The sequence below is a fragment of the Monodelphis domestica genome, chromosome 4, assembly GCF_027887165.1.
Source record: "Monodelphis domestica isolate mMonDom1 chromosome 4, mMonDom1.pri, whole genome shotgun sequence".
Lineage (NCBI taxonomy): Eukaryota > Metazoa > Chordata > Mammalia > Didelphimorphia > Didelphidae > Monodelphis > Monodelphis domestica.
Genome location: NC_077230.1, coordinates 350,819,823 through 350,846,202, shown reverse-complemented (window position 1 = coordinate 350,846,202; position 26,380 = coordinate 350,819,823). Strand labels below are relative to the sequence as shown.

Sequence of the window (26,380 nt, the reverse complement as noted above, 5' to 3'; positions counted from 1 at the left end):
TGTAAATATGTGCAATCAACTATGTCTATATATGTAGCTATGTGTACATATAGCTATACACATAACATGTACATATACTATAACTTATACACGGGTGTATGTATGTATGTATGTATGTATGTATGTATGTATGTATGTATGTATGTGTGTGTATACATATTTAGTTACTTAGGCTCTGAGAAAGTTTTACTTTTATTCCCATTCAATTTTCTCCAGAAAATTGTCTGTCATAGCTAACTTTTCTAAAATTCTATTCATCTCAAATTTTTTGTTTATTTTTTTGGTTAGATTTATTTAGTTCTGAAAGGGGGAGGTTGAAATCCTCTAATAATAGTTTTAGCCTTTATTTCCTCCTATAACTTATTTAACTTTTGCTTTACTTCAGGAATTGGACACTATGCCATTTGGTACAGATATGTTTAGTATTGATATTAATTCATTATTTCTGGTACTTTTTAGAAAGTTGTATTTTCCCAGCTTATCTCTTTTAAGTAGTTCTATTTCTGCCTTTTGCTTTGTCTGAGATCATGATTGCTACCCTTGCTTTCTTTTTTTTTTACTTCAGCTGAGGCATAACCTGCTTCATCCCCTTATTTTTACTCTGTGTCTGTTTCAAGTGTGTTTCTTATAATCAACATAATGTCAGATTCTGTTTGTTAATCCATTCTGCCATCTGCTTCTGTTTGTCCCTACTCAAAGGTCTGTTTTTCTTTTGACCACTGCCTCTCTTAATCTACCCTTCCTTCCATTAACTCCCTACTCTTCCATCATCCTCTTCCCCTCCTACTTTCCTGTAGTATAAGATAGATTTCTCTTCCAAACTGAGTGTGTATGTTAGATGTGTATGTTGAACCAATTATGATGAGTGCTGGGTTCAATCATTGCCAACTACTCACCCTCTTGAATCTTCCTCTCCACTGTAAAACTCTTCCTTTTGTGTATCCTTTGAGAAAATTTCCTCCATTCTACCTTTGCCTTCCCTCTCTTTTAGTGCATTCTTCTTTCTCATCTCTTAATTTTTCTTTTTTTTTTTGGACATCATCTCATCATATTAAATTTATTTCTGTGTCTTCTATTTGTGCATACTCCTATATACTATACTTTCTAATGAATATATTATTCTTCAAATTGCCTAATAAGGATAAAGTTCTTAGGAATTCCAAGTACCATCCTCCCATATAAGAATGTAAACAATATAACCTTACTGAATCCCTTATAATTTCTCTTTCTGATTTACCCTTTCATGCTTCTTTTGAGCCTTGCGTTTGAGAGTCAAAAGTTCTATTCAACCTTTTTTTCTTTTTCTCTTTTAAAAACCCCCTCCCTTCTGTCTTAGTATCAATTCTAGGACAGAAGAGCTGCAAAGACTAGGAAATTGGACTTGCCCAATATAACATAGCTAGGAAGTGTCTGAGGCCAGTTTTGAATCCTGGTTGTCCCAACTCCAGGCCTGGTGCCCTGCTCACTGTGCTATTTAGCTGCCCCACCACTCTGTTTGTTTGTTTTCATCAGGAATGACTGAAAATTCTTTATTTAAGTGAATAGCCAGTTTCTTCTCCTGAAGGATTATACTCAGTTTTGCTGTGTATATGATTCTTGGTTATAATTTTAGCACCTCTACCCTCTGGAATATCATATTCCAAGCCCTCTGGTCCTTTAATGAAGAACCTATAAATCTTATGAGCTCCTGTTAGTGGCTCAATGATGTCTGAATTAGCAATAATATTCTTGGGAGTTTTCATTTTGGGATCTCTTTCAGTAGGTGACTGGCAGATACTTTCAATTTCTATTTTACCCTCTGGTTATAAAACATCAGGGCAATTTTACATGATAATTTTTTTTTAATATGATGTCTAGTCTCTTTTTTAAAGCATGATTTCAAGTAGTCCAATAATTCTTAAAATTATTTTCCAGGTCAGTTGTTTTTCCAATAAGTTACTTCACATTTTCCTCTATTTTTCCATTCTTTTGGTTTTCTTTTATTCTTTTTTTATGCCTAAAGGAGTCATTAGTATCCCCTCACACAATTCTAATTAAAAAAAAAAACCCTTACCTTCTGTCTTAGAATTAATATTGATTTTAAGGCAGAAGAGTGGTAAGTATGCAATAAGTTAATTGGCTTACTCAGCTAGGAAGTATCTGAGGTCATATTTTAACCCAGGACCTCCCACCTCTAAGCCTGTCTCTCAATTCACTGAGCCATTTAGCTGCCCCTTCTCTTTCTAATTTTTAAGGAATTATTTTTCTCAGCAAGCTCTTGTACCTCCCTTTCTATTTGGCCAATTCAACTTTTTAAAAAAGTTATTTCCTTCTATAGTTTTGTGCCTTTTGTGCTGTTTTCATCCTGTTTTTTCTTTACTTATTTTCCCCACTCTCCAGTTTTTCCTCTACCTCTATTATTTGATTTTGAAAAAATTTTTGAGCTTTTTCAGAATTCTTTTAGGGATTATGTCCAATTTACATTTTTCTTTGAGGCTTTGCATGTAGCTATTTTGATTTAATTGTCTTCTTTTGAGTTTGTCTTTATTTTCCCTCTCTCCATAGTAATTTTTTATTGTCAGATTCTTTTTTTTTTAATCATTTCTCCAGACCATTTCTTGATTTTAAACTTTATGCAAAAGTTATAGACAGCTCCTTTGTTTTCAGAGCTAGTTCTGGGGGTCTGTATGAGTTCCTGGTTCACTGAAGGTGTTATGATGTAAGGAGAGGTGTGGTCGCTGCCCTCCCAGTTTGTGTTCTGGCTTGTGAAGAGACATAAACACTTTTCTCCATCCTGGAATTGTGACCAGGGCTCCTGCTCTCCTGTAGACACAGTTCTCATTCCTTATGTCCCTGAAAATGAGATCCAGGCCCCTATTCTCCTGTAGCCACTAGCACTAGTGCTCCTTTCAGCCTTGGACTTGAAATGAGGGCCTCTGCTTCCCTGTCAAAAACCACAAACACTACCTTCTTCCCTGGAACTGTGGCCAGGACTCCTGTTCCTCTGTGGCCTCTCCTCTTTGCCTTGGGATGTGATCCAGGACTATATATGGGCAATACAAAAGGGTTCTGTTTCTAGTGCCAGGAAAGATTCTCTTTTAATTCCCCTCTGACAAGTTATTTGATTCCCTTACCACTTGTGGGCTTAGAGCTCCCAAAGCTACTAATGCCACCACTGTTGTAGCTTCTTTGAGGTCTTCTACTGGTTGCCAAGGTGCAGTTTATGGTGTACTGTGCTCTGGGCTTGACAACCACCATCATGAAACAGACCTTTTCTAGCAACCTCCCAAGTTATCTTGTACTAAAAAACTGTTTCACCCCAACCTTCTATTGGTTCTGTCACTCCAAAATTCAATTTAAGGCATTATTTCAAAGTTGTTTATAGGGAAATTTGGGAAAGTTCAGGTGAATTCCTGCCTTTATTCCACCACCTTCTATAATTACTCTTAAAAGGGGATTTAGAAAGTTTTGCCTTTCAATACGAATTGCGATTCCCTTTGGCTAGAGAACTCTAAAGTTCATCAGACTGTTTATTTCTTCCCTATATAGACCTGACTAGACAATTGTTTACTCACTTGGACACTATACTGTTTAAACAGAACTGAAGTCTCACAGAAAACTTGACCCCCTGGCTAAACAAAAACTTGTCTACCTAGTTCTTTACCCTTTCTACTTTTTTCTCTCAAAACAGAGTGGAAGAAAAGGATGGGATGCATTTGTGAAAAGTTTATGTTTCTAAAACTTTAACTGGTGGCTGGAGAGTAATGGTTGAAATGGCAGTCTATTCAGGCAATCTAGAGTTAGCAGTCAAAGTCTTCCTGTTAGCTACCTGCCCTCTATTGGTCTCTTATAGCTCTAAAACCCTGATTTTCTCATTCTTTGCTATTTTTTCCTTTTCTATTATATTTAAATCTTTAGCACTAGACTCCTCTCTCATTCTCCTATATATCAAAAATCCTTCATTGGCTTAGGTCAAATACTGTTGGTTTGACTCTCTCTGATGCATCTTTCATTTAAAAAGTAAGAACTCCCCAAACACTTACATGATGAAATCAAGAATTCTTTTAAATTCATAATCTAGTTTCTTCTTTTTTTAAATTTAAAAACCCTTACCTTACATCTAAGAATCAATAATGTGTATTGGTTCTGAGGCAAAAGAGTGATAAGGGTTGGGCAATGGGGATCAAGTGACTTGCCCAAGGCCACATAGCTAGGAAGTGTCTGAAAGCCAGATTTGATCCCAGGACCTCTGGTCTCTGGGCCTGACTCTCAGTCCACTGAGCCACCCAGCTGCCTCCCTAGTTTCTAAATATTGAGGATTTCTTATTTTTTGGCTTTATTGCCTTTACTTGTAAACCATTTATATGTAAATGAGTTGAGAGAACATAATGCTCCATAGCTCTTAAGTCCTCAACATAGTCCAACCTTCCATTTTATGTTCTAGAATTGCTTCTCAATACTCATATTTCCCAATTTTTTCTTTATTCTTTTTAAACGTATGTTTTCCAAAATTATAAGATCTAAATTGTCTCCCTCCATCCCTTCCCTCCTTCTCAGAGATGGTAAGCATTTTGATCTGGATTATGCATGTGTTTTCATGCAAAATATACTTCTATATTGGTCATTGTAAGAGAATACTCATATAAAACCCAAACCCCAAAATAAGGACACAAACTAAAGTTAAAAGTAGTATCCTTTGATCTGCATTCTGACTTCAACAGTTCTTTCTCTGGAGGTGGATAGCATTCTTTGTCATAAGCCCTTCAGAATTGTCCTAGATCATTGTATTGCTGAGAGAAACTAAGCCTTTCACAGTTGATCACTGTACAATATTGCTGCTACTGTGTACAGTGTTCTACCGGTTCTACTTATTTTGTTTTGTATCAGTTCATGTAGGTCTTTCCAGCTCTTTCTGAAATTATCCTGCTCATCATTTCAATAATATTTTCCGTAACCACTGTATATAAAAATTTATTCAGCCATTCCCCATGATGGACATCCCCTCAATTTCCAATTCTTTGCCACCACAAAATGAGCTGCTACAATATATTTTCCAGTTTCTAATAAAAGTCCTTTTTCTTTTCCTTTAAACCACAAAGATCTTCACATACACATTAGGTAGCATCCTACATCACTCACAAGGTGATTTAGCTTTTTATACTTAAATCTCAGGTTGCCTCTCTGAGTTATACAAATCAGTCTAAGGCAATTCTTATACAATAAAAGGGCAGCAGTACCTGTCTTTTTCCCTTTCTGCTTTTAGTATCCTAGAGGGAACTGAAAAGAGTAACATGCATTTCTGAGGAGCTTGATCTCTCTAAAGCTTTATTTAAAAAGTTCATTCTCTGTCTCAAATTACTCAAATCTGTTTCTTTTTAGACACATTTTAGCAGTTAAGCCAATTTTTGCTTCCAGGCTTCAAAATGTTCATCTAAATAGCATCAATAAAATTTGATTAAAATTAAAAGTTTGCCTTTATATAAAAATACCTTTCTGCCCTTACTAGTACTCCAACTGTGCCATATTTTAAAAGGGATAACAAATTACATTTATAAATTAGCTTGACTGTATGTTGAAGACTGATTCATTAGATTTGTGGAAGTATTTCATCAAATTAATTCTCTCACATTGGAAAAAACCATTGACCCCTCAGTTTGCCAAACCCATACCATAATATTAATATCAAACAGTACGAAATGAACTGATTTTCTTGTGGAAACTGTTTGCCCTCAATCATCTTCAGCTTCCTGAGGGGTAGTTTTCTGATTCATTACTTTTAAAATATCTGTTACAGCAATAAGTGGATCACTGCTTATTAAAGCCCCAAGACAATTCAGAACCATATTCCTAATATTAAAGTACCAGATAAAGTACCTTACCTCTAGGGGGAAAATGGTATGTTCCCCTTATCCTTTAATCTCAGATTCACCTTTATCCTAGGTAGTTTGGGCAAATCAATTCCTGGAAAGCCAAAGAAAGTTTTTTAGTAAAAGAATAGATATTGGATCTTAAATATATGGGAGAGGTTGGGAGGTGGCGGGGCAGGGGTGGTGGCGGCTAAGGACAGAAGGGGGAAGGTGTTGTGTAATCTTTTTTTACCTACTTTGTATGTAAAGGTGGGGATAGAGGGACAATGGGACCCCCAGAAAAATGTGGGCATTATTTCAGTCTGGTCCAGAAAGTATAATTTCATTCATAAAGGGATGGATAGTCCTGTGGTGAGACAGAAGCCAAGGGACTGGGAAGTATAGAATGAATAGCAAAGCAAGGGTGGGAGTGAGAGGATATCTCTGGCCAAGGGACAAATTGCAAGCAGGGGTATATAAAACCTTAGTTTCTGTTTCCAGACATAGTTTTTTTCAGATGTTTCTGGGCATGCTCTGGTTTTGTTAGCAAGTTTTCCCTTCCAGGTTGTTATTTTCCTTATGCTAACTTCGATTTGCTTCAGACTCCTCTGTAATGTCCTGACTGATAGCACATCATGGCTATTTAGACTCTGTAATTACTTTTCCCTCCTTGTGTTGGGAGTTTATCACCTTATGTATTGTTTTTCTTAGGTATTTTCTTTGTTAGTACTTAAAGCTAAGATCTGAAGCTTACCTATGTGAACTTGTGAAAGACACTGAACCTTTCTCAGCCTTAGTTTACTCAGCTTAATAAAATGAAAGGATTGGTTCTCAGATAACCTTGAGGTCACTTGCCTCTAAAAATATGAACCAATGCTTATAATAATATGGTCTTAGTCCCTGGTTTGGTCATAGCTATATGCTTGCTGAATGTTTATATGTTTCTTAAAAAAAAATTGTATTTAGTAAATATTATCATTATTTGCCTCATTGATTCAACTCTCCAGATTGTGCACCTCATACCTGACCTAAGATTCATGGAATGGTCTCACTCTCCCAGTTGAGCTTCTTTAAACTGGAAAAAAACAACAACCAAACTCTTGTTTTTGATCTGCACAAGACTCTGTATTGTTCCTTGTCTTTGACCCAGGTTTCCTGTACCTCTGTACCCTCATGGAACCCATTACTTCACTTTCATTCCCCATATGACGAGACTAAAAAATGTCTTCCAGTGAGACTCAGGAATATTAATGTCATTTTTTTTTTGGTGAGTTCACTCATATATTTATGCATAATAGCAAATAAATTCTATTGATGACATTATAACTAAGTTGAAATAAGTTTAAATGAACTCTTTGGTAAGAAGTGAGTTGAAATCTCAGTTCAAAGCAGGGAAGAAGGATCTTACCCAGAGGAAGTCAATCCTTAGCAGTCTCAAGAATTTCAAGCAAGCCACTATCATGATGGGATTAACTTCCTATTCATGTCCACCATTTCTCTAGTTCTTTTCCTTCTGCAGTCTCACTTGAGATGTGTGTCTCTAAACTGTCTAGAACTAACTTATTATGTTTCTTACACAGGTATTTAGTATCATGCTCAGCGTTCTCTCCATTCCTATCCTCCCAAGTGGGAACTGAATTCCATATTTATGCAGTGCATCCTCATGTATAGCTACAGTGAAAGCCAACATCTTCCAAGAATGTAATACAATTTTGCTTCTCATCTGACCTTAATTCTAATGGAGACAAGAGCATTTGTTGTTTCTGCCATAGCCCCTCCCTATCCAGTTTTTCTAATGATTTTCTGAGACTTCTTGAGCCTGGGGTAGTTAGTGTCACTTCTACAAAGTCTTTATGGAAATGGTTCTTGCCTGTGATGGTGTACTATTGTGTTTTAAGAAAGGATGAGGAGGATGGTATCTTTAGTTTGTTGGATTCATACTATGGCTGTGTGCTGGAGGGGAGCATAGAGAGACACTGGAAAACTAGGACGAGGAAAGTTAAGGAGTAAGTCAAAACTAGGGTCTGGATGGGGCCAAACCAGTTCAGGACTCATTTCTATGGGTCCAAAACTGACATACACACAGGGAGGAAAGAACCAGTCTAGAGCCAAACAGAACCTGGGGCACACGTAGATATCTTGGCATCAGGTTGTGGTGGAAAGAGTACTAGATTTGGAGTCAGAGGAGCTGGGTCTGAATCTTAATCTTTTCCTTTGCCCACAAGTTGACAAATTTAGTTGATATACTCGTTTCCCTCACTAGGTCTCAGGTACCTTTCTTCATTTAGAAAATGAACTATAAGGCTTCTCCAAAATTTAATCTTCTGATTCAAAGATTCTAAGATTAAAGAAGGAACTAATCATACTGTATTCTGCTTGCCAGATCCTAATGGAAATACTATGGTCTAGACATAACATTTTAGTGTAATGGGGGTTCTGGCCAAAGAAAGCCTGCTCTTCTCAGTGAGTACATTTGCCCATTCCATTAGGAACTAAATTTCCTGTAAGAATCTAGGCCCTAGGATTTGGTATGACTATAGGGGACAGTTGCCAAGTGAATATAGGTCACTGTGCTAGGGAGGTGTGTAATCATGGTGAGATGGAAGATTTCTGGATCAGCTGCCAGTGGTGGAGAAGTATGGCTTGCCATCCAGACAAGTGTGAAGTTGGGATTAATCCCATCTTCATAGAAGTTGCCAGCTATGAAGAGGTGACAAGACAGTGTTGGAGAAACTACTATTGCTCTAGTTGGGGCAGTCTCAGAAGAGAGCCATAAGCGACAAAACCTTTTGGCAGTTATGAACCCCATTTTCTCCAGTTTGGGCTATGTTGGTAAAGAGTAGAAGAGTAGGAATTCACTTATTTTGGAAGTTTTTGCTGACTTTTTTTTTCTTTTCTGTTTTAGCACAATAAAAGATCATCTAGATTCGAATTGAATTAAAGGATCTCAGTTTCACACTGGGATGATGGTTAATGATCTCATGAAGTGACTGAACCACGAAGAGAGTGAACAGACTATACAGGTGGAACCCATGTCTAAGAGTGTTTCATCACTGCTACTAAGAGCATCTTGGACAGTTCTGGCCAAAACCTGAGTATACTTACTAGAAAATACCCCTAAAAAACATGAACCTGAGTCAGGGAGGGGTAAGTGCTGACTGGCTGGTGGATAACATTTAGAAGAAAGTTAACAGACTGGTACACATCCTTAGAAGAGGGCCTAAGATAGGGGAAAAGGGTTGTTGACCCTACTCTATAGGATCTAGTGAAGGAACTGGGGATGTTCTCTATCTTCCAGGATTTCAAGGGTAAGGCAGCTGTCTTTTGAAAGAAGAATGAGACTTGTGCTTAGTTCCAGAGGTCAGAATTAGCAACAATGAGGTGATGTTTCAGGGAAGCAAATTTCATATAAGAAGTGTGCCATAGTGGAATGAGTTATCTTAGCTTCCCATCACAGGAGTTCAAGTGAAAACTGGATGAGTGTTTATATGCATTTGCTTACATATTATATAATTCCAGAGCAGAATGGAAGATCCTTGGGAAAAGGAGCTATTTCTAATTTTTCTTTTGTATCGCCATTAATTAGCACAATGCCCTACACATGGTAAATGCTTATTGAATTAGACTGGATCTAGATCAAACAATTTTACTCATGAAGTCCCTTCCCACTGTAATATTTTCACATTTATTAAGAGTTTTCTTAAAAAGGTAGAAATTTTGGGGTAAAAATTAGATGCTCTCTGAAAGCCATAGGTTCCTGTGGGTGTCCAGCTTCATTATTGGGCTCATAGCTGAGTAGCAAAACATATCTACCTTTATCCTCATAGTTTGAAGGAAAACATGAGAAACAATTTGCATATCTGGGATCAATCTGGACTAGTAAGTTCATTGGACTTTTTTTTCCTCTTTAATCAGTCTTTTTGCCCTTTCTGACAAACTTTCCAACAAAACCATCCATGGGTATGACTCTCATGAAATGACTGAACCACGAAGAGAGTGAACAGACTATACAGGTGGAACCCCATGTCTAAGTGTTTCATCACTGCTACTAAGAGCATCTTGGACAGTTCTGGCCAATTCCTAGGCTTTTTTCTTCACCACAGTTGAATAATAGACTCATGGCTTCCTGGTCAGAAGCATTCTATTATCTGAGGTTACATATGTCCAGGACAATGTGCCCCAAGGCCAGGATCAGTGGCACAGGTGATGAAGACTACGCATTAATCACACAAAAGCATGGACAGGAAATACAGCTTTCTTATGCTGTAAGTAACAGGGAGAGATTGAAAATAAGTGGAACAGTGGGGATGGCAGAGGACAACCTGTTGGGAGATAAGATAAAATGAGATTATTTGTGCATAGAGAGGAGTTAGTTTTGGTTAGAGAAAAATTACCTTGTCATGTGAGACTGGGGTGAAGGAGGACAGAGAGGCAGAAGATGCCTGGATGATGTGAGATAAGGAAGGGAGAAGAGACTATCTCAGGAAATTGACTCAATTTTTTTCAGTAAAATATGAAATAAGGTTCCCAGTTGAATGGGTGGGAGGAGCTGGAGGCATATAAGGTTTGAGGAAGGTGGAAAAGATTTGGAAGAGTCATTGTGAACAGTGGGATACTGAGTTAAGAAGTGTAGAAGGTACACTAAAGGAAATAAAGTGAAGAACAGCATACTTAAATTAAAAAAAAAAAAAGAAGTGTAGAAGGATTGCCTTGTGGTATTGAAGGCCCAGCTGAGGTTATGTAACACAGATCTGGAGTTGATCAAGACAGTATGGTTTTGTTATTTTCTCCAACTTTGTTCAACAATACATGTGTAAAAATAAAGGCAAAACAGTGGTGGCGCAGGTTTGATGATATGAAAAAGGGGTGATGGACCAGGAAAAGAGAACTGGAGAGAGAATAAGAAACTTCTTGCAACACTGAGAAGTTAAATGGTTGCCCTGGTTCACAAATCCAGGATGTGTAGAGGCAGGTCTTGAGCCAGGTCAGATCTATACACTACACCCTCCTATCTTATTAATGGAGCTAAATGATATACCATGCTTTAAATGAGCATTTTCCTGAAGGCAGAAGCTAACCTAGAAATGAGTGGCACCATAACAACATTGCTGAGTAGTTAACACCAGCAGGTAGGCATGTGAATTTAATATAAATTGTACCCCTTTATTCTGTTTGGAAACCAATTTTTGGTCAGTATCAGCCCCTTTTGATTGATCACCTTGTAGCTACCTGATCAATCAGAAGGAGTTGGTCAAGTCCCCACACAGCTCATGGTATGTCGAAGATGGGGCTCAAATACAGACTGAGGTTAAATCTGTCCAACCATAGAGTCCAAGGACCAGTACTTGGCTGATGTAAAAATCTTGGAGAGACTAAAGACAAAATAAAGCACCTATAGGTCAGCACTGAGTGGAAAATGCCCCTAAGCAGAACATCAGTTTAAGAACCAGCTCCTGGCAATGAGATGGTGGCCATAGGCAAAGCTGGGTCTATTTAGGAGGAAGAAAGAGGACTAAGGAAAGAAAATTCCTAATAAATTCTGTTTAAAAAATTAAACAAGGAAGGGAAAGGGTGTGGGGTATTCAAAGAATTACTAACGTGGAATCTGAAGACCTGGGTTTGAATCCCAGTTCTGCTTTGATTTTGGGCAGATCATTTCTCTTTGTAACTCAGTTTCTTTCTCTGCAAAATGGACTAAAATTGTAGCCTGGACTAGATGGTCTCTAAAATAATCTTCCAATTTATTATTAATCCAGGTTCTAACAGGTACTATTTGTGTGACAATGGGAAATCACTTCATCTCTAAATTTTACAATGCACTTTTCTGGAAAACATCCCTTTGAGAAAAGCAGAGCAAGTAATATTGTCTGCATTGTCAGATGAGGAAACTGAGGCTCTTAATATCTTATAGAACATAAAACATTTGAGTTTTACTTGGGAAACTTAGTCCTTCAGAGAAAAGACTAGGGATGGCAATAGGATAAAGAAGAGCTACCACTCCCTAAAGCTATGAGCAACAGATTAAGAGTGAAAGAAAAACCCAAGAAAAATGGTTTAGGGCAGTGATAGCAAACCTTTTAGAGACTGAGTACCCAAACTACAACCTTCATGCCTTATGTGGGACCCCGCCTAACCCCAGACAGGGGAAGGAAGAAGTGCTCCCCCATGGCTGCTGAGTGGTAAGAAATGTCCTTAGGTATGCATAGGAAGGGGGAAGGGAGCAGCTCCCTCTGGCACGTGCTGGCACCCCTGCCATTGGTTCTCCAACACCAAGTCTAGGGTTTAGCTGTGACTGCTGACCTTCGTCAATCAACAAACATTTACTAAATGCTTCCTATGCACCTGATATGTGCTAAATTCTGGGCATGAAAAGAAAAGCAAAATCATTGCTTACCCTCAGTGTTGTTAGGATTAAAATTCTCCAGAGACTGTATATTAATTTATAATTATTTATTAGATAGTGAAAGCAGGTTGGAGAGAGCAAAGGCACATAATCACATGGCCTAGTCATTCTTAATTCTTCCCTCATCTTGAGTCTCAATTCACTCCTACTGATTCCTTGCAAGACAGAACCTAGCTGTCCAACTAGGCAAATCCCCAGACTGAGAGCTTTCCTACTTCCTTGATTCCTAATTTATAACTCTGGTGCCATCACTCCTTTTGGGTCTCCCTGATTGGACAGACTTGACCCCAGTCTGGATCAAAGACCAATCTTCCAGATGCCAAGAGTCATGTGGGACAAAAGGCAAGCATCTTCTAGGATATCAGGGAGCCAAGAGCCTGCTAGTTTACTATGCATGTGTGTCCAACCAAAGGGTGCCAGTGAGACTGAAATGGAATTTGAATATTTTCCTTTCTAATGAAAAGAGTAGTACAAATTTACATTAAATGCACAAAAAGTTCACAATCTAATGGAGGTATCAACATATGAATAACTAAGGACAAAGAAGATATATGAGTAGATTATAGTAATCTGAAAGGGGAAGCTCAATCAGTTGGGGTGAGGTTGACCCAGAAAAAGCCGCTTTCAGAAAGTGGGAATTTGAGCAAAGTCCTGCAGAAAGTCCAGGAAACTAAAAGGGGAGCATAGTAAAAAGGAGATAAGAGTTTCAGTTTCATAATCTCCATCATGACAAGTTATTTCTGTATATGTCACTGTATCAGACAGGATAAGCACTCGTGATAATAGAAAGCTTTCTAATAGCCAGGAACGAAGGACCATCTATCAGACAAATACAACTCTCATATTTTCCATTAGCATAATCATTGACTCTATCCTTCCTAAGACAGAAGAGAGAAAGGGCCATCATCTCACCTGTAGCATACTTCACATGGGTCTCTGCAGCTTCTCCTCTAATTCTGAGATCATTTGCTGCAAGAAAAAGTTCTGTTGGGTCAGAGGAGTCTGGTTCTCTGTGGAGTCCTTGCAGGGTTTCCTTTCTCCTGCTTCAGGCTTGCCCAGACTGTCTTCTGATCTTCTAGTGTTTGTACCAGCTGTTGTTCTGCTAGAAGGAACTGCTGCTGTTTTGCAAAGTCCCACAGGATGCTTTGCTTCCAAATTCCTGTCTGTACCTGCAAGTTCATTAAAGGGGAAGCAATCTTAGATGCTGAGAATACTTTTAATTAAGGGGCGCATGAAGTAGTATTGCCTTGTAGTGGAAATGTCACTGTCCAGGGAGTCAGGATATTTGGGTTCCAGTCCTGGCTCTCTTGCTGACTCGTCATATAGTCTCTGAGCTCACCCAGATTTGGAGAACCTTAGGGCAAGCAATCTGCCCATTTATGACTCTGGATTGGCAGGGTCATGTGCTCCAACCTGGAACTGAACCAAAATCTCCTCTACTATATCTTTTGTCAACTAGTCATCTGACTTTGTCAAGTGATCTCCCACAACCAACAAAATTGATGCTCCTTGAGTACAAAGACTTTCAACCAGAAGTGCTTAATAAATACTAGCTGATTGTCTCCTTTGGGTGGCTAGCCCATTTTTCAGCATGCCATTGATTATCTACATTATTCATACTGAACAGAGAGCTGCCTTTCCAAGTTACATACCCCTCTTCCTTCACACCCCATTCCCAAAAGCAAGGTTTGGCAGAGGTCATATTTTTCCATGTAACAGTTCTTCAGAACCTTTTATTCCCCAATATTTCTTTGGAATCTTATAGACCTATGAGGTAGGTATTCTGTATAAAGCAAGACTATGACCCAACTACTCCAGGGGAAAGGAGGGAGAATAGAGGTAGGTAATAATCACCAGAATTAGTATAAGATGAATAGCAAAGGAGAGGTGAGTGAATGAAGGTGGTATAAAAAAGAAATTCACATCTTCAGTATTTTTAGTCTGGGGTGTCATTTTTTAGAAAGAACACTTAAAATGGGAGGGCATACCTAGAAAAGGCAACTCAGTGGTGAAAGGTTTCAAGATTATGCCACACAGACATTGAAGGAACTGGAGACATTTATTCTGGAGAAAAAAACTTAAAAGGCACCAAGAAAACTATCTTTAAATCTTTGAGGAAGAGGTTATAAAATTTGTTCCATAACTCCAAAAAGTAGTACTAGTAAAGAAAAAATTCCCAACAATTAAGTGAAATTCTCTCCCTTTCCAGGAGGTTACTCCTTACTAGAGATCTTTAAGCAATGATGAATAACCATTTGCTATAGAGCAAACTCAGGAGCATACCCCATTAAGGTATGGGCTGGACAGGATAGCATCTAAAGTCTCTTCCAGCATTTTTGTTGAATGAGATGAAATAGAAGACTGAGACAGAATGGTCTTAGGACTTTGGGAAAGGTCATAAATCAAGAATAGATCTAATCCAAGGGGTCAGGAGGAGGAAGATCATTTCCAACATTTTGGCTGAAGTGGCCCTAAACTGTCCAAATCTATGGGTCCTTGGAGTACTCAGGCAGGGAGTAGTTGGACTCCAGATATGAGGTTATAAAGCTTGAGTGGTGAATACTAGATACCACTTTATCCCTCTTAGCCAGAAGCCTGAGCCTGCCTTCCAATTAGTTGTTCTCTTCTCAGGGACTTCATGATTCCAGGCCATCTCTTGCCATTTCTTCAGATGACCCAAGGCCTGGTGGAGCAAACATCTGGTTGGGCCCCAAACATAGTAGATAGTAAATGGATAAACTAAATTTTCAAAAGAATAAGACAGCACTGAGGCAAGGGGAAAGAGAGGAAATATAGTATTAAAACATCATTTGCTAGAGGCTTCAAAGAAGGAATCTCTGCATTCATTGGGGGTTGATCTATACAACAACAGCAGCAAAAGGTCTTTTAAAAAAATACCATTCTTCTTAAAATTCCATTAAGGAAGGTGGAGAAACCATGGATATGGAAGTCCAAAATAGAACCAGGGGATTTGGGATCAGGCATAAACTGTCTTTGTTTCTCAGAAACTTATAGCATAGAATGATGATAGCAAATTCTTGGATTTGTAGGATATATACTGATGAAAGAAATTTTCCATATGCATAAACTTGTAGATGAGTTGTGGTCCTCTGTTTTAAGGAGATCACAGATACACTTAAGTATTGAATTAAATTATTGATTTGATCAATATAGCTGACCTCAGTGAAATTAAGTTATCAAACTGAAAGAATTGAAAGATGTGATTCCTGCCCTATTGCCAATGATCTTTGAAAGATCTTGGCAAATGGGAGAGGTGGCATGTTATACCAATTTTTACTATTATTATTTTTTTATTAAACCCTTACCTTCTGTCTTGGAATCAATACTAAGTATTGGTTCCAAGGCAGAAGAGTGGTAAGGGCTAGGCAATGGGGGTTAAGTGATTTGCCCAGGGTCACACAGCTAGGAAGTGTCTGATGGCACATTTGAACCTAGGACCTCCTGCCTCTAGGCCTGGTTCTCAATCCACTGAGCTACCCAGCTGCCTTCCCCCCCACCCCCCAATTTTAAAATAAAGAACAAATGGGGAAATTTGCAAATTATAGGCCAGGAGGTTTTAACTTTTATTTCTGGCAAAATTCTGGAACACATTATTAAGGGGCACAAAGAAAGGAAAACAGGAAACAATGAAGCTAGTGCTTCATCAAAAACAGGTCACGTTAGAGGGCAGTTGGATGGCTTAGTGGACTGGGAACCAGGCCTAGAGATGGGAGGTCGTAGGTTCAAATCTGACCTTAGAAACCTCCTAGATCTGTAACCCTGAACAAGTTACTTAAGCCCCATTGCCTGCCCCTTACCACTCTGTTACCTTGGAATCAATACTTAGTATTGATTCTAAGACTGAAGGTAAGGATTTAAAAAACAAACAACAACAACAAATCAAGTCACGTCAAAAATAAACTAATTTCAGTTTTTGTCGTTGTTGGGACAGGGCTAGTACACAGATAGACTAAGGATTTAAAGTAACCTTTAACCTGCCCACCAGTCACCACCTTCTGCCACATTTTCCCTTCTCCGAGCTGAGCATCTTCAGTTTCGATGAAATCTGAAAGGATGGCACGTGGAAAAGGGATTGGATTGGTTCTGCTTTATTCTTGGGGGCAGGACTTAAAGCAAGAAGTTGCAGAGGCAGATTTAGGTCTGTTGTATGGTTGAAGTTTTCCTAACAATTAGAGCTCCGACCAAAAGGGTAATAGGCTGCCTCAGAAGGTTATTCAAGGTCGTTAACCACAGGTAATGTGACCTTCCTGCATTAAGTGGGACAAGCGTAGGAAGCCAAAGGCCAGGCGCGCACTGATCCCGCCCTCTTAACCCCTTTAAGGTAGACAAACAGACACAAATTAAAAAAAGCCCAGTCGGGGAAAAGGGGCCTAGGAGACGACCTACTTGAGATAAAGTACTAACGTGGGACCCAGGAAATGGGGGGGGGGGGGTAGCTGCGTGCCTAGGACAGACCTCAGAAGACCACTCATCAGGTGCCGGTCCGGTTCCATCACCGAAGGAAGCTGAAAGAGGAAGTGACTGACGATTTCCGGGGGCAGGACCGCCGCTCGCCCCGCCTCCCCATTGGAACCAATAAGCAGGAAATAAGCAGCCGCGTAGTCGCTAACTCCACAGGCAATAACCAATGATTCACGGGCAAAGTCTCGCCAAGATCTCGCCAATCCGCAGCGAAAAGGGAAATTCTCCCGGCCAATGAACAGTGAAGGGGGGGTCGAGAGTAGCTCTCTTCTGGTGAAGCTCTCGAACTTTACTCCTCTTCCTCTTTATGGCTCCACAGGTCGTCTGTTACCCACTTTCCCCTATGGCTAAAATGGTTTTAATATTCAGGTCACCAGTCCATTTTGATTTTATTTTAGAATATATCATAGGATTATTGCTAGTATTCATCCACCTTCCTTTCAGCCTTTAAAGTGATTTTCCTAAAACAGTCTCTCCCGTCTTGTCACTTCCGTTTATTAACTTCGATGACTCTCGCTTTTGCTTCCTGACTTCCTTGGATTCTTTTAAGTTCCAGCTCAAATCCCACCTTCTATGGAAAACTTTCCCCAATTTCTCTTCGTTCTAGTGCCTTCCTGCTTTTGTTTATTTCCTGTTTTATCCGTTATTTAGCTTGTTTGTACATGCTGTATTTGTTTGCATGTTGTCTCCCCCAGATTGTGAGCTGCTGGAGGATAGGGACTGGCTTTTGCCTTTCTTTGTATCCAAAGTGCTGAGTTCAACGTCTGGCACTTACTAGGCTCTTTAAAATGCTAATTGACTGACTACTTTCCCAATTTTTTTCTATTATAAAATTAGTAGGTTTTTTTTTTCCCTGGGTAATTTATATTTTTAAATTTTTAATACACTGGGTTATGGAGTTACATTATTTCTGATTCTTTGTCTAATTGGGACTATTATACTGTCATTACCACCTTGATTATTTCTGTGGATATCCTCCAAATGAATTTGCTATTTTGGTTGTCACTATAAAATGTTCCTTTGTTAATTTGATTGGAATAATAATTCATCTGCAAACTTTGGTAGTATGGATATTTTTATTATATTAGTATGACCCAGCCCTATGAGCACTGTATATTCTAGTTATTTATTATCTTCTTCATTTCTTTAAAACTTTTAAATTCTAAATTTAGTATTAAGTAAAGCAAATCTATGCAAAGTAGAGAAGACAAAGAGAATTGTAGATGAAACCACAGACTTCTGTTATATCTATACTTTACTTTCCCCTTTAAGAGTATATTACTGGGGGCAGTGGATAGAGAGCCAGGCCTGGAGATGGGAAAACATAGTGGTGACAGCTGCCTTATTGCCTTATTATATAGAGTGTTGTTGATCTGACTTAAAGTAGTAAGCTTCTAAGGCAGGCTTTGAAATCAGATCTTCCTGTCTCTAAGACCAGTGCTCTACTTAAGGTGCACTCTGCTTGAATTTTATTGGTTGAATGTAGCAACTGTAACTAAAGAGCTGTAAGCAGGCCCTTCTCAGTGAAAGGTTCTAGTAAAAATACCTTAGCAGACTGAAACTTAGATGGTGTACGTGGCACTAAAGGGTTAAGTCTAGGAGCTAGTAGCAGGGAAGAGAGACTATTCACTCATGTATTTCCAGAATACCACTCAGCTGAAGCCAACAGGTAACATCAGAGCAAAATATCAGTAGAAAATATATGTTGAGTTGTCAGCAATAGGCTAGCAGAGAATACATAGCCAAGGTTTGCTCTTTGGAGCAATGTGCTTAGTGAACATACTGAAGCCCAAAAGAAACACTTGGCCCAGTGAAGAACAGGACCTCACTGGTAGCAGTACATTTTAAAAATTAAATAAGACATTCATCAGTTGTTCCTTCTCATCTATTTCCTATGAGGCCATTCACTTATCATCCTTCCACATGCTCTTTTCCCCCATTGGTGTGTATATTTGAGGGAATATATGACCTAAGTTTATAATAGGTGAGGAGGTAATTCTCTTTTTTGGTAGTGGGATAATACTCTTTTGAAAATCTTACTATGCTATTTCATGCCTTTGCTTTGAAGTAATTTTGTCCTCTGGATGACTAGAGGAAAAAGAATCTCAGTAATGACACATAAAGCTATAATTTTGATAAATGTAGCACTATAGAGTTCCTTGAACCTGGGGCTGCCATCCTGGGGGCCTTAACATGTGAGAGGGCCCAGTTGAAAGTAAAAGAGCACTTTGAGGACCTTCCAATCTGAACAATGACTTAGGGAGAAAAACAACCAAAATCTCTATCCTCGACTTATGATGGATAAAACAAAAAATTTAACATGTAGAAGAAAAAATTGGATCTTTCATAGTTAATGAGATGAATCAGTAGGCAAATTGACAGGGCTAGAAAAGAATTTCCATTATGTTAGCCTTCATTATTCTAGTGAAAAACAGAAACTATTGTGGTTATCGTTCAAAATCTTTCAAAACCTAGCTTCAACCTATATTCTCTGACTAAATTAATATTTTTTCCTCTCACACACTCTAATTTCCAATTAAATTCCCTTATTTCCTTTTCTTGGTACACAACATTTCATCTCCTGCTCCCATGTTCCTCATGGCTGGAATGCTCTCATTCCTCATTGATACTCCTTATAGAATTCTTGACTCAGCTCAGCTACAGCAGAAGTGCTGTTAGAAGAGGTCTTTTTTGAACCTCCCAATTGTTAATAATTCCCTAAGAAATTGTATTTTATATATGTTTTTCCCCTCGTAGAAAGTAAGCAAGTTGAGGGCAATAACTACATTTTTTTTTTAAGTAGGGAAGGATATTGATAATACCCAGTACAGTGCTTGGCATATACAAATCCTTAAAATACTTGTTGAATTGAGAAGAGTAAGTGACCTGCCAATGCTTACTTACCCATTGAGTGTCAAAATCAGAATTTAAAACAAAATCTTTTCACCAGATGTGCAGCTAGCATGGGAGCAATCAGGAATTTGTCCCAGGGCAATAAAATTTAAGGGACCCTTAAAACACTTGTACTTTTGTTGAAACAACTGAGTTTGCCATCCGTTGTTCAGTCATTTTAATCATTTTAGTGACTCCATTTGGATTTTCTTGGCAATGATATTAGAGTGGTCTATCACTTCCTACTCCAGTTCATTTTATAGATGAAGAAACTGAGGCAAACAGGGTTAAGTGATTTACCCAGAGTCACACAGGATTTAAACTCTGATCTTCCTAACTCCAAGCCCCGCCCTTTATCTACTTATCACCTAGTTACTCTTGAGTTTACCACCTAGAAAGTAAAAAAAAAAAAGATTGTTTAGAATAAGTTACCACCTGGCATTTTTCTTCCCTCCTGCATGTCACTCAATACCATTTTCTCTCTCTTCCTCCTTCAGTGTGACCCTCTCCAGCAACACTCAGAGCGGTCATTATCTCTAGTGTCTGTATATCTTCTCCATCCTCCTCAACCAATTGTCTTGGAAATCTAAACTTTCTAGTTATAGTTCTACTCTTGCCTTCAGTAATTACAGTGGAAAGAACATTGGTCTGGTAATCAGAGGACCTGGATTCAAACCTCACCTAAGACATTATCTGAGACACCAGGGACTTAACCTCTCTCTCTAGATCTCATTTTTTCTCATCAACACAAGGCAGTGGGTGGGTCCAGTGGTCTCTGAGATCCATTTCAACTCTCCGTTTATATTTCTATGAACACAGTTGATGGTTTTTTGTTTCAGGTTGTCCATGCTATCTGGCAATAACCACTCACATTCTTACAGTGAATGCTTAAGGTTGATAAAGCACTTTCATCATAGCAGCTTTTTGAGATAGGAAGCCAGAAAAGTATGATCCCCATTTTATAGGGGAGAAAATGAGTCCAGAAAGGGGATGTATCTTCTCTAAGCTCACCTCCCTTGGTAGTGGTATCAGCACAGGCAGCATTCAAACCCAGCCCTCTAACTCCATAGCCAATGTCTTTTCTCCATTACTAGTTCTCTCACCTGATATCCCATTCTTCACAGCTCACCAGCTCAGGCTGTTTCCCTAGGTGATTCCAGTAGAAAGGATGCAGTCTCCTAAGGGAATTTCAGGGCTGCAGGTTCCCAGAGCAAGAAGGAGCCTGGGTTATAAATACTCCCCTCTAGAGAGAGGATGGTTCAGATGCTCCTGTTGCCCTTTCAGAAAAAGAAGGACCTGAAGGCTTCCTAAGGGCAGGTAAATCCTGGGGTGGGGAAGATACAGTTTCAGATAGGTGTCTCTCTGAAGGCATGGAACAAAATCAGGAGTTCAGAATCTCAGGCTCTCAGATGGGAAGACTGAGGACATGATACAAGGTCTCAAAATTTCAGTTTGGTCCAGAACATATCCCTGTCTTCAGCCCAGGGCCTCTGACCTTTGGACATATGACTTAAGATTATCCTTCTCTCAACCTGTCACCAGTCACTATCCTCCTTAGGAGCAGATAGAATGACTGAGTACTTTCCCCTTCACTGCTAGGGTTTGTGCTCCCCGACACATTGATTTAGAGATTGATCCAACACCCCAAACTCAGACTATACTATGTTGTCTGGAGAGATCCCCCTCAGCCATTCAGGATCTCTGGCCCCATACAGGCCCACCGAGGACCCTCTCAGGCAGGTTTTCCACCCCTCATTTTATAGATGAGGAAACTGAGACCTATAAAATTTCAATGATTTGCTCAAGGTCATAGAGTTGGTAAATGTCAAAGGTAGGATTTAAACCCAGGTTTTGTGACCTAAGAGCCAGCCTGCTATTTACTATGTCCTGATTCTTTCTTGAACTACTTGTTAAGTGCGTTGGGACAAATGCAAAAAAGGGACTGTGGGCCTTCTGATTGGGACCATTGAGACATTTTCCACTTGTGGTGGCAATGATTAAGCCTGTAAAACTTTCTGGCATGTCAAGTCAAACCTACATGAGGACCTACTAAGTTTTCAGTGTTAAGTCTTTAACAAATCTCTGAGTAGTAGGCAGAGATGAGACAGAATCCAATTGTATCATAAAAATGCCTAAAGTATATCACTTTGAGATCTTGTTCCCCTCTGACTACATTCATGTAGAAGTTAATATCCTGTAAAACTTGAATGTTTTATAGACTTCTTGAAAGAGTTCTCTAGAATTCACACAGTTAAGAAATGGAGAACCTTTTGTGTATTACTGTGTAGCACCCAGGAACAAATCTTGATTTAAAGGATCTCCCCATCTTCATTGCTTCATATTGGACACGTTTGAGCTTTTACATATCCCTCCTAAAATATGGACCCTAGGAATGAATGCAGTCCCAAATTCACAGTCCTCTGTCCTGGGAAGACCATGTTTAGTTGACCATCTCCTCCCTTGTTTTCATTCCAGCCTTCTGTTGATTCAACCTCAGATTACTTTGGCAGTTTTGGCTATCATCACATGGCCAACTTATATTGAACTTCTCTTTGACAATTCCTGCCTTATGCTAGGCAACTCAGTTAAAATGTAAAAATAGAAAATGAAGGTAATATGGCATTAGAGGAATTAATGTGAAAAAATCCACCAATTAAATTTTACCTATTTAGCTAGGAAGCTGGGTCTGTAGTCAGGGAGATCTGAGTTCAAATGTGGTCTTCACTAGTTGTGTGACCTTGGGTAAGTCTCTTAATCTTTACTTGCCTCAGTTTGCTCAACTATAAAATGGAGATAATAATGGCATCTACCCCCAGATTTGTTGTGAACATCAAATGATTAATATTTATAAAGAGCTCAGCATATAATAGGTGCTTAATAAATGCTTGTTTCCTTCCTTTGGTGCAGGCAAAGGCCACTGTGAAATTTATTAGACCCATTCATTAACAATAAATTAATATTCAACGAACACTTATTAAACACCTATTATGGGCAGAGGAAGGCAATGAGGTGGTACAGTGGACACAGCACTGTCTGGTCTTAGACATTTACTAGCTGTGTGATTCTGAGCAAGTCACTTAACCCTATTTGCCTCAGTTCCTCATCTGTAAAATGAGCTGGCAAAAAATGTTAAATCACTCTAGTATCTCTGTGAAGAAAACCCCAATTAGGGTCTCAAAGAGTCAAGACACTACTAAAACAAATTAACTGAAACTGAGAGGTATGTGACTTGCCCCAGGGTTACACAGCTGGTGCAGTGAACTTTCCATGGCACTGCTAATAGAAAAATAAAAAATCACACATCCAGCTTCCTTCCTATAATGTAGTCCTCAGAATTGAACACAGTTCTCCAGATGTTCTCTGACCAGGAAAGAATAACAGCAGGATGATCAATCATCTAATTTCCAGGAGCCACATCTCTTTTAATATACCTGAAGAGCACTTTTTTTTAAAATATCACATTTCAAATTCATATTGAGTCTGAAGTTCATTAATGTCTTTAGATTCTCTGTCTCTCTGTCTGTCTCTCTGTCTGTCTGTCTCCCCCCCCCACCCCACCCCCACCCTTTTCCCTTCTGTCTTAGGATCAATTTTAAGACTAAAGAGTGGCAAGAGAAGGCAATCAGGGCCAGGTGATTTGCCCAGAGTCACACCTCTAGGAAGTCTCTGGGGCTATATTTGAACCCAGGTCCTCCCAACTCCAGACCTAGCTTTTTCACCCACTGTGTTACCAAGTTGCTCAGATTCTTTTTAAGAGAAAATATTATCTAAATATTTCTCTCTCCCATATTATACAGGGTGTCCAAAAAGTCTTAGTGCAGTCTTAAACTTATCACTGCACTATGTAAAAGGGAGGGGGATACTCAGTATTTGTGAATCTCAGTTTTTTCAATATCAATGTATGACTTGAAATTTTCCCTATTAAATTCCATCTTATTAGATTCCCCTCAATGTTCTTGCCTGCTGTTTGAATATTGACTTTGCAAATATAAAAAACTAGAAAGGATGACTAAGAACTGGATGACAAATGTGTTAGGGATGCTTTTATCCAAGTCAGTAATGAAAATATTAATCAGCAAGTAATAAGTAGAAATTCTGGTACCTCCACTGGACTCTTCTTTCTAAATTGACATTGAGCCATTTATGACTAATCTTTACCAGTGTTTTTATTTTTAATACCATTTCTGAATTCATCTAGTTCTATACATCTCTCCATCTTTTCTGTCAGAATGCCATGTGGTACTTTATAAAATATTTTTATTAAAGTCTAGGCAACCCATATGTAAAGCATTTTCCTGAGATTTTAGCTTAGGGCCTATGAAAAAAAGGAATTAAAGTTAGCCTGTTTGCTTCTTGCTGAAGATTCTTTGTTATTGTTGCTTTATTTCCTAAATCTGCAAGTCTTAAACCGTTTGATCACAGGATCCTTTTATATTCTTAAAAATTATTAGGACCCTGAAGTGCCTTTGTATATGAGGGCTATATTTATCATAATAGAAATTAAATTAAGTTTATTATATCAATGAACTAAACCCAATTTTAATAAAAATAACTATATTTTCCAAAGCAAATGAAAATAATGAGAATGAGTAACATTATTTTACATATTTTGGTAAGTTTCCAGTGTTTGACTTAGTAAGTGATAGTTAGATTCTTATATCTGATTCTAAAAGTCAATCTGTTGTGATTGTTCAAACACATGAAAGAATTTGATACCACATACATAAGTAGTTGGAAAAGAGAGGATATTTCAATAGTTAAATAACATCTTACTATTACCATGAATATAATTTTGACCCTACAGATCCACTCAAAAGGCCTAAGGGACCTCTAGAAGTCCACAGATCACAAAGCACAGACCACTGCTGTTCTCTAGCTGTTCATTGATCACCTCTCATATAATATAAACCAGCATTTCCCTAGGAGTTGAAGTCAAGGTCACAGGACAAATTTTCAGATTTTATTCTCCTTCCTTTCATGAAACTTGAGACCACATTGGCCCTTCGGTCCTGGAGCACCTCTCCTATGCTCTACAATTTTCTCAAATCACCAACAGTGGCACAGTTCTTTCAATCTCTGAGGATGTCAGCTCAGCCTAGGAATCTGAAATCTTCAAAACAGCACCCAACTGGCTTTGATCATGTTACTTTTCTTGAACACCTGCTACTAATTAGCCATTTTTGTTCTAGACAAAAAATCTCAATGGCAGCAAAATTAGGATCCAAATTAATTATGATTAAGCAATTTTGCCTTCTCACCTTTATCAGACATCATCTGATTCCTGTTCTCCCTCTCCTGAGCCCAGTGCTTTTGTGTGTCTATCTTTCCACAATATAAATTATAAAAATTATAAATTATAAAAAATATATCAATAAGCAGGAAAAACCCTAAAATGTAATTAGACTCTTATATATGAGTTAATTGGGGCTCACTCTTTACTGAAACTGCTTTATTTGCAAAAGATTGCATGGGTTTCTAGAAGAATGGGTTTGGATGGGGAATTGGAAACACTGCTAGCATCACCATTAATTTCTGATAATATTTTCCTCCAAGTGTTCCTCGGATATTAGTCATCAAATAGGAGATGGTATTGGTGAGAGATAGAAGCCTAAGTTGAGCTCTCTGTTCTCTTATGAGCTTTGTGGTTCTATCCACAGGAAAGAAGCCTCCCTTGTCATGCTGGCACCACCTTGCAACCAGACATCAGATAATTCTTTCATCTTACTGGGTATCCCAGGACTGGATTGGGTACACCCTTGGCTGGCAGCTCCACTGAGCTTCATGTATGCTGTGGCCCTTGTAGGGAACACTCTGATTCTGACTGTGATCTGGAGGGATTCTACTCTTCATGAGCCCATGTACTATTTTCTGTGTGTTTTGGCAGCTGTTGACATCATCATGGCCACCTCTGTAACTCCCAAGATGTTGAGCATCTTCTGGTCAGGTGATGGTGGCATCACATTCAGTGCCTGCTTTGCCCAGATGTATGTGGTTCATGCAGCCACAGCTGCTGAGACTGGGCTATTGCTTGCTATGGCCTTTGATCGCTATGTGGCCATCTGCAAACCCCTGCATTACCAGACCATCCTCACACCCAAGATGATGTTGGGGATAGGCATGGCTATCATGATGAGAGCTATTCTGATTATGACTCCACTTAGCTGGATGGTGATTCAGCTGCCATTCTGTGGCTCCCACCTGGTTCCCCATTCCTACTGTGAGCACATGGCTGTGGCCAAGTTGGCATGTGCTGATTACATGCCCAGCAGCCTTTATAGTCTCATTGGTTCCTCTATCATTGTGGGTTCTGATGTGTCCTTTATTGCCACCTCCTATAGCCTGATTCTACAGGCAGTATTTAGACTTTCTTCCAGGAATGCCCGACTTAAGGCTCTCAGCACATGTGGCTCCCATGTAGGGGTCATGGTGCTCTACTATCTTCCTGGGATGATATCTCACTATGTGGAGTGGTTTGGGCAGGATGTGGTGCCTCTGCACACCCAGGTGCTCCTTGCTGATTTTTATTTGGTCATTCCACCCACTTTGAATCCTATCATCTATGGCCTGAGAACCAAACAGATAATGGCTCGAGTGTTAGGTGTCTTAGGAACTGGTGGTGCACTACGTCAAGGTTCAAAATGTAGAAACCATGTATGAGGGCTTAATTACCAGAAGTTATAAGACCAAGATAGAGATGGGGACTATTACTGTAATTTTGTTTGAATAATAACTCTGGGATAAAAGACTTTCCATTCACTAATTTGGTTTGTATCTTCTC

The 26,380-nt window shown here is 39.0% G+C and overlaps 2 protein-coding genes across 2 annotated transcripts in view; one reads left to right on the top strand and one right to left on the bottom strand.

The window, feature by feature from the left end:
* Positions 1–16,831, bottom strand: part of LOC100017995 (heterogeneous nuclear ribonucleoprotein H-like) — a 51,524-nt gene extending 34,693 nt beyond the window's left edge. The window contains exons 1-3 of the mRNA XM_007491093.3: positions 16,705–16,831; positions 13,141–13,397; positions 5,859–5,940 (exon numbers count right to left, since the gene is read on the bottom strand). The gene's annotated coding sequence lies outside the window, so the exon portion shown is untranslated. The remainder of the gene's footprint in view (positions 1–5,858; positions 5,941–13,140; positions 13,398–16,704) is intronic.
* Positions 9,998–26,347, top strand: LOC100017890 (olfactory receptor 52I1-like). Its single transcript, XM_016422589.2, has 2 exons — positions 9,998–10,090; positions 25,240–26,347. Exons 1-2 carry the CDS (start codon positions 9,998–10,000, stop codon positions 26,257–26,259), a joined length of 1,113 nt encoding a protein of 370 aa, XP_016278075.2. The 3' UTR covers positions 26,260–26,347.
* Positions 26,348–26,380: the final 33 nt, after the last annotated feature.

Coding starts and splice junctions, on each gene's coding strand:
- LOC100017890 (XM_016422589.2), top strand. CDS start 9,998: ATGTGCCCCAAGGCCAGGATCAGTGGCACAGGTGATGAAGACTACGCA. Junction 10,091..25,239: donor AAATACAGCTTTCTTATGCT/GTAAGTAACAGG, acceptor TTCTCTTATGAG/CTTTGTGGTTCTATCCACAG.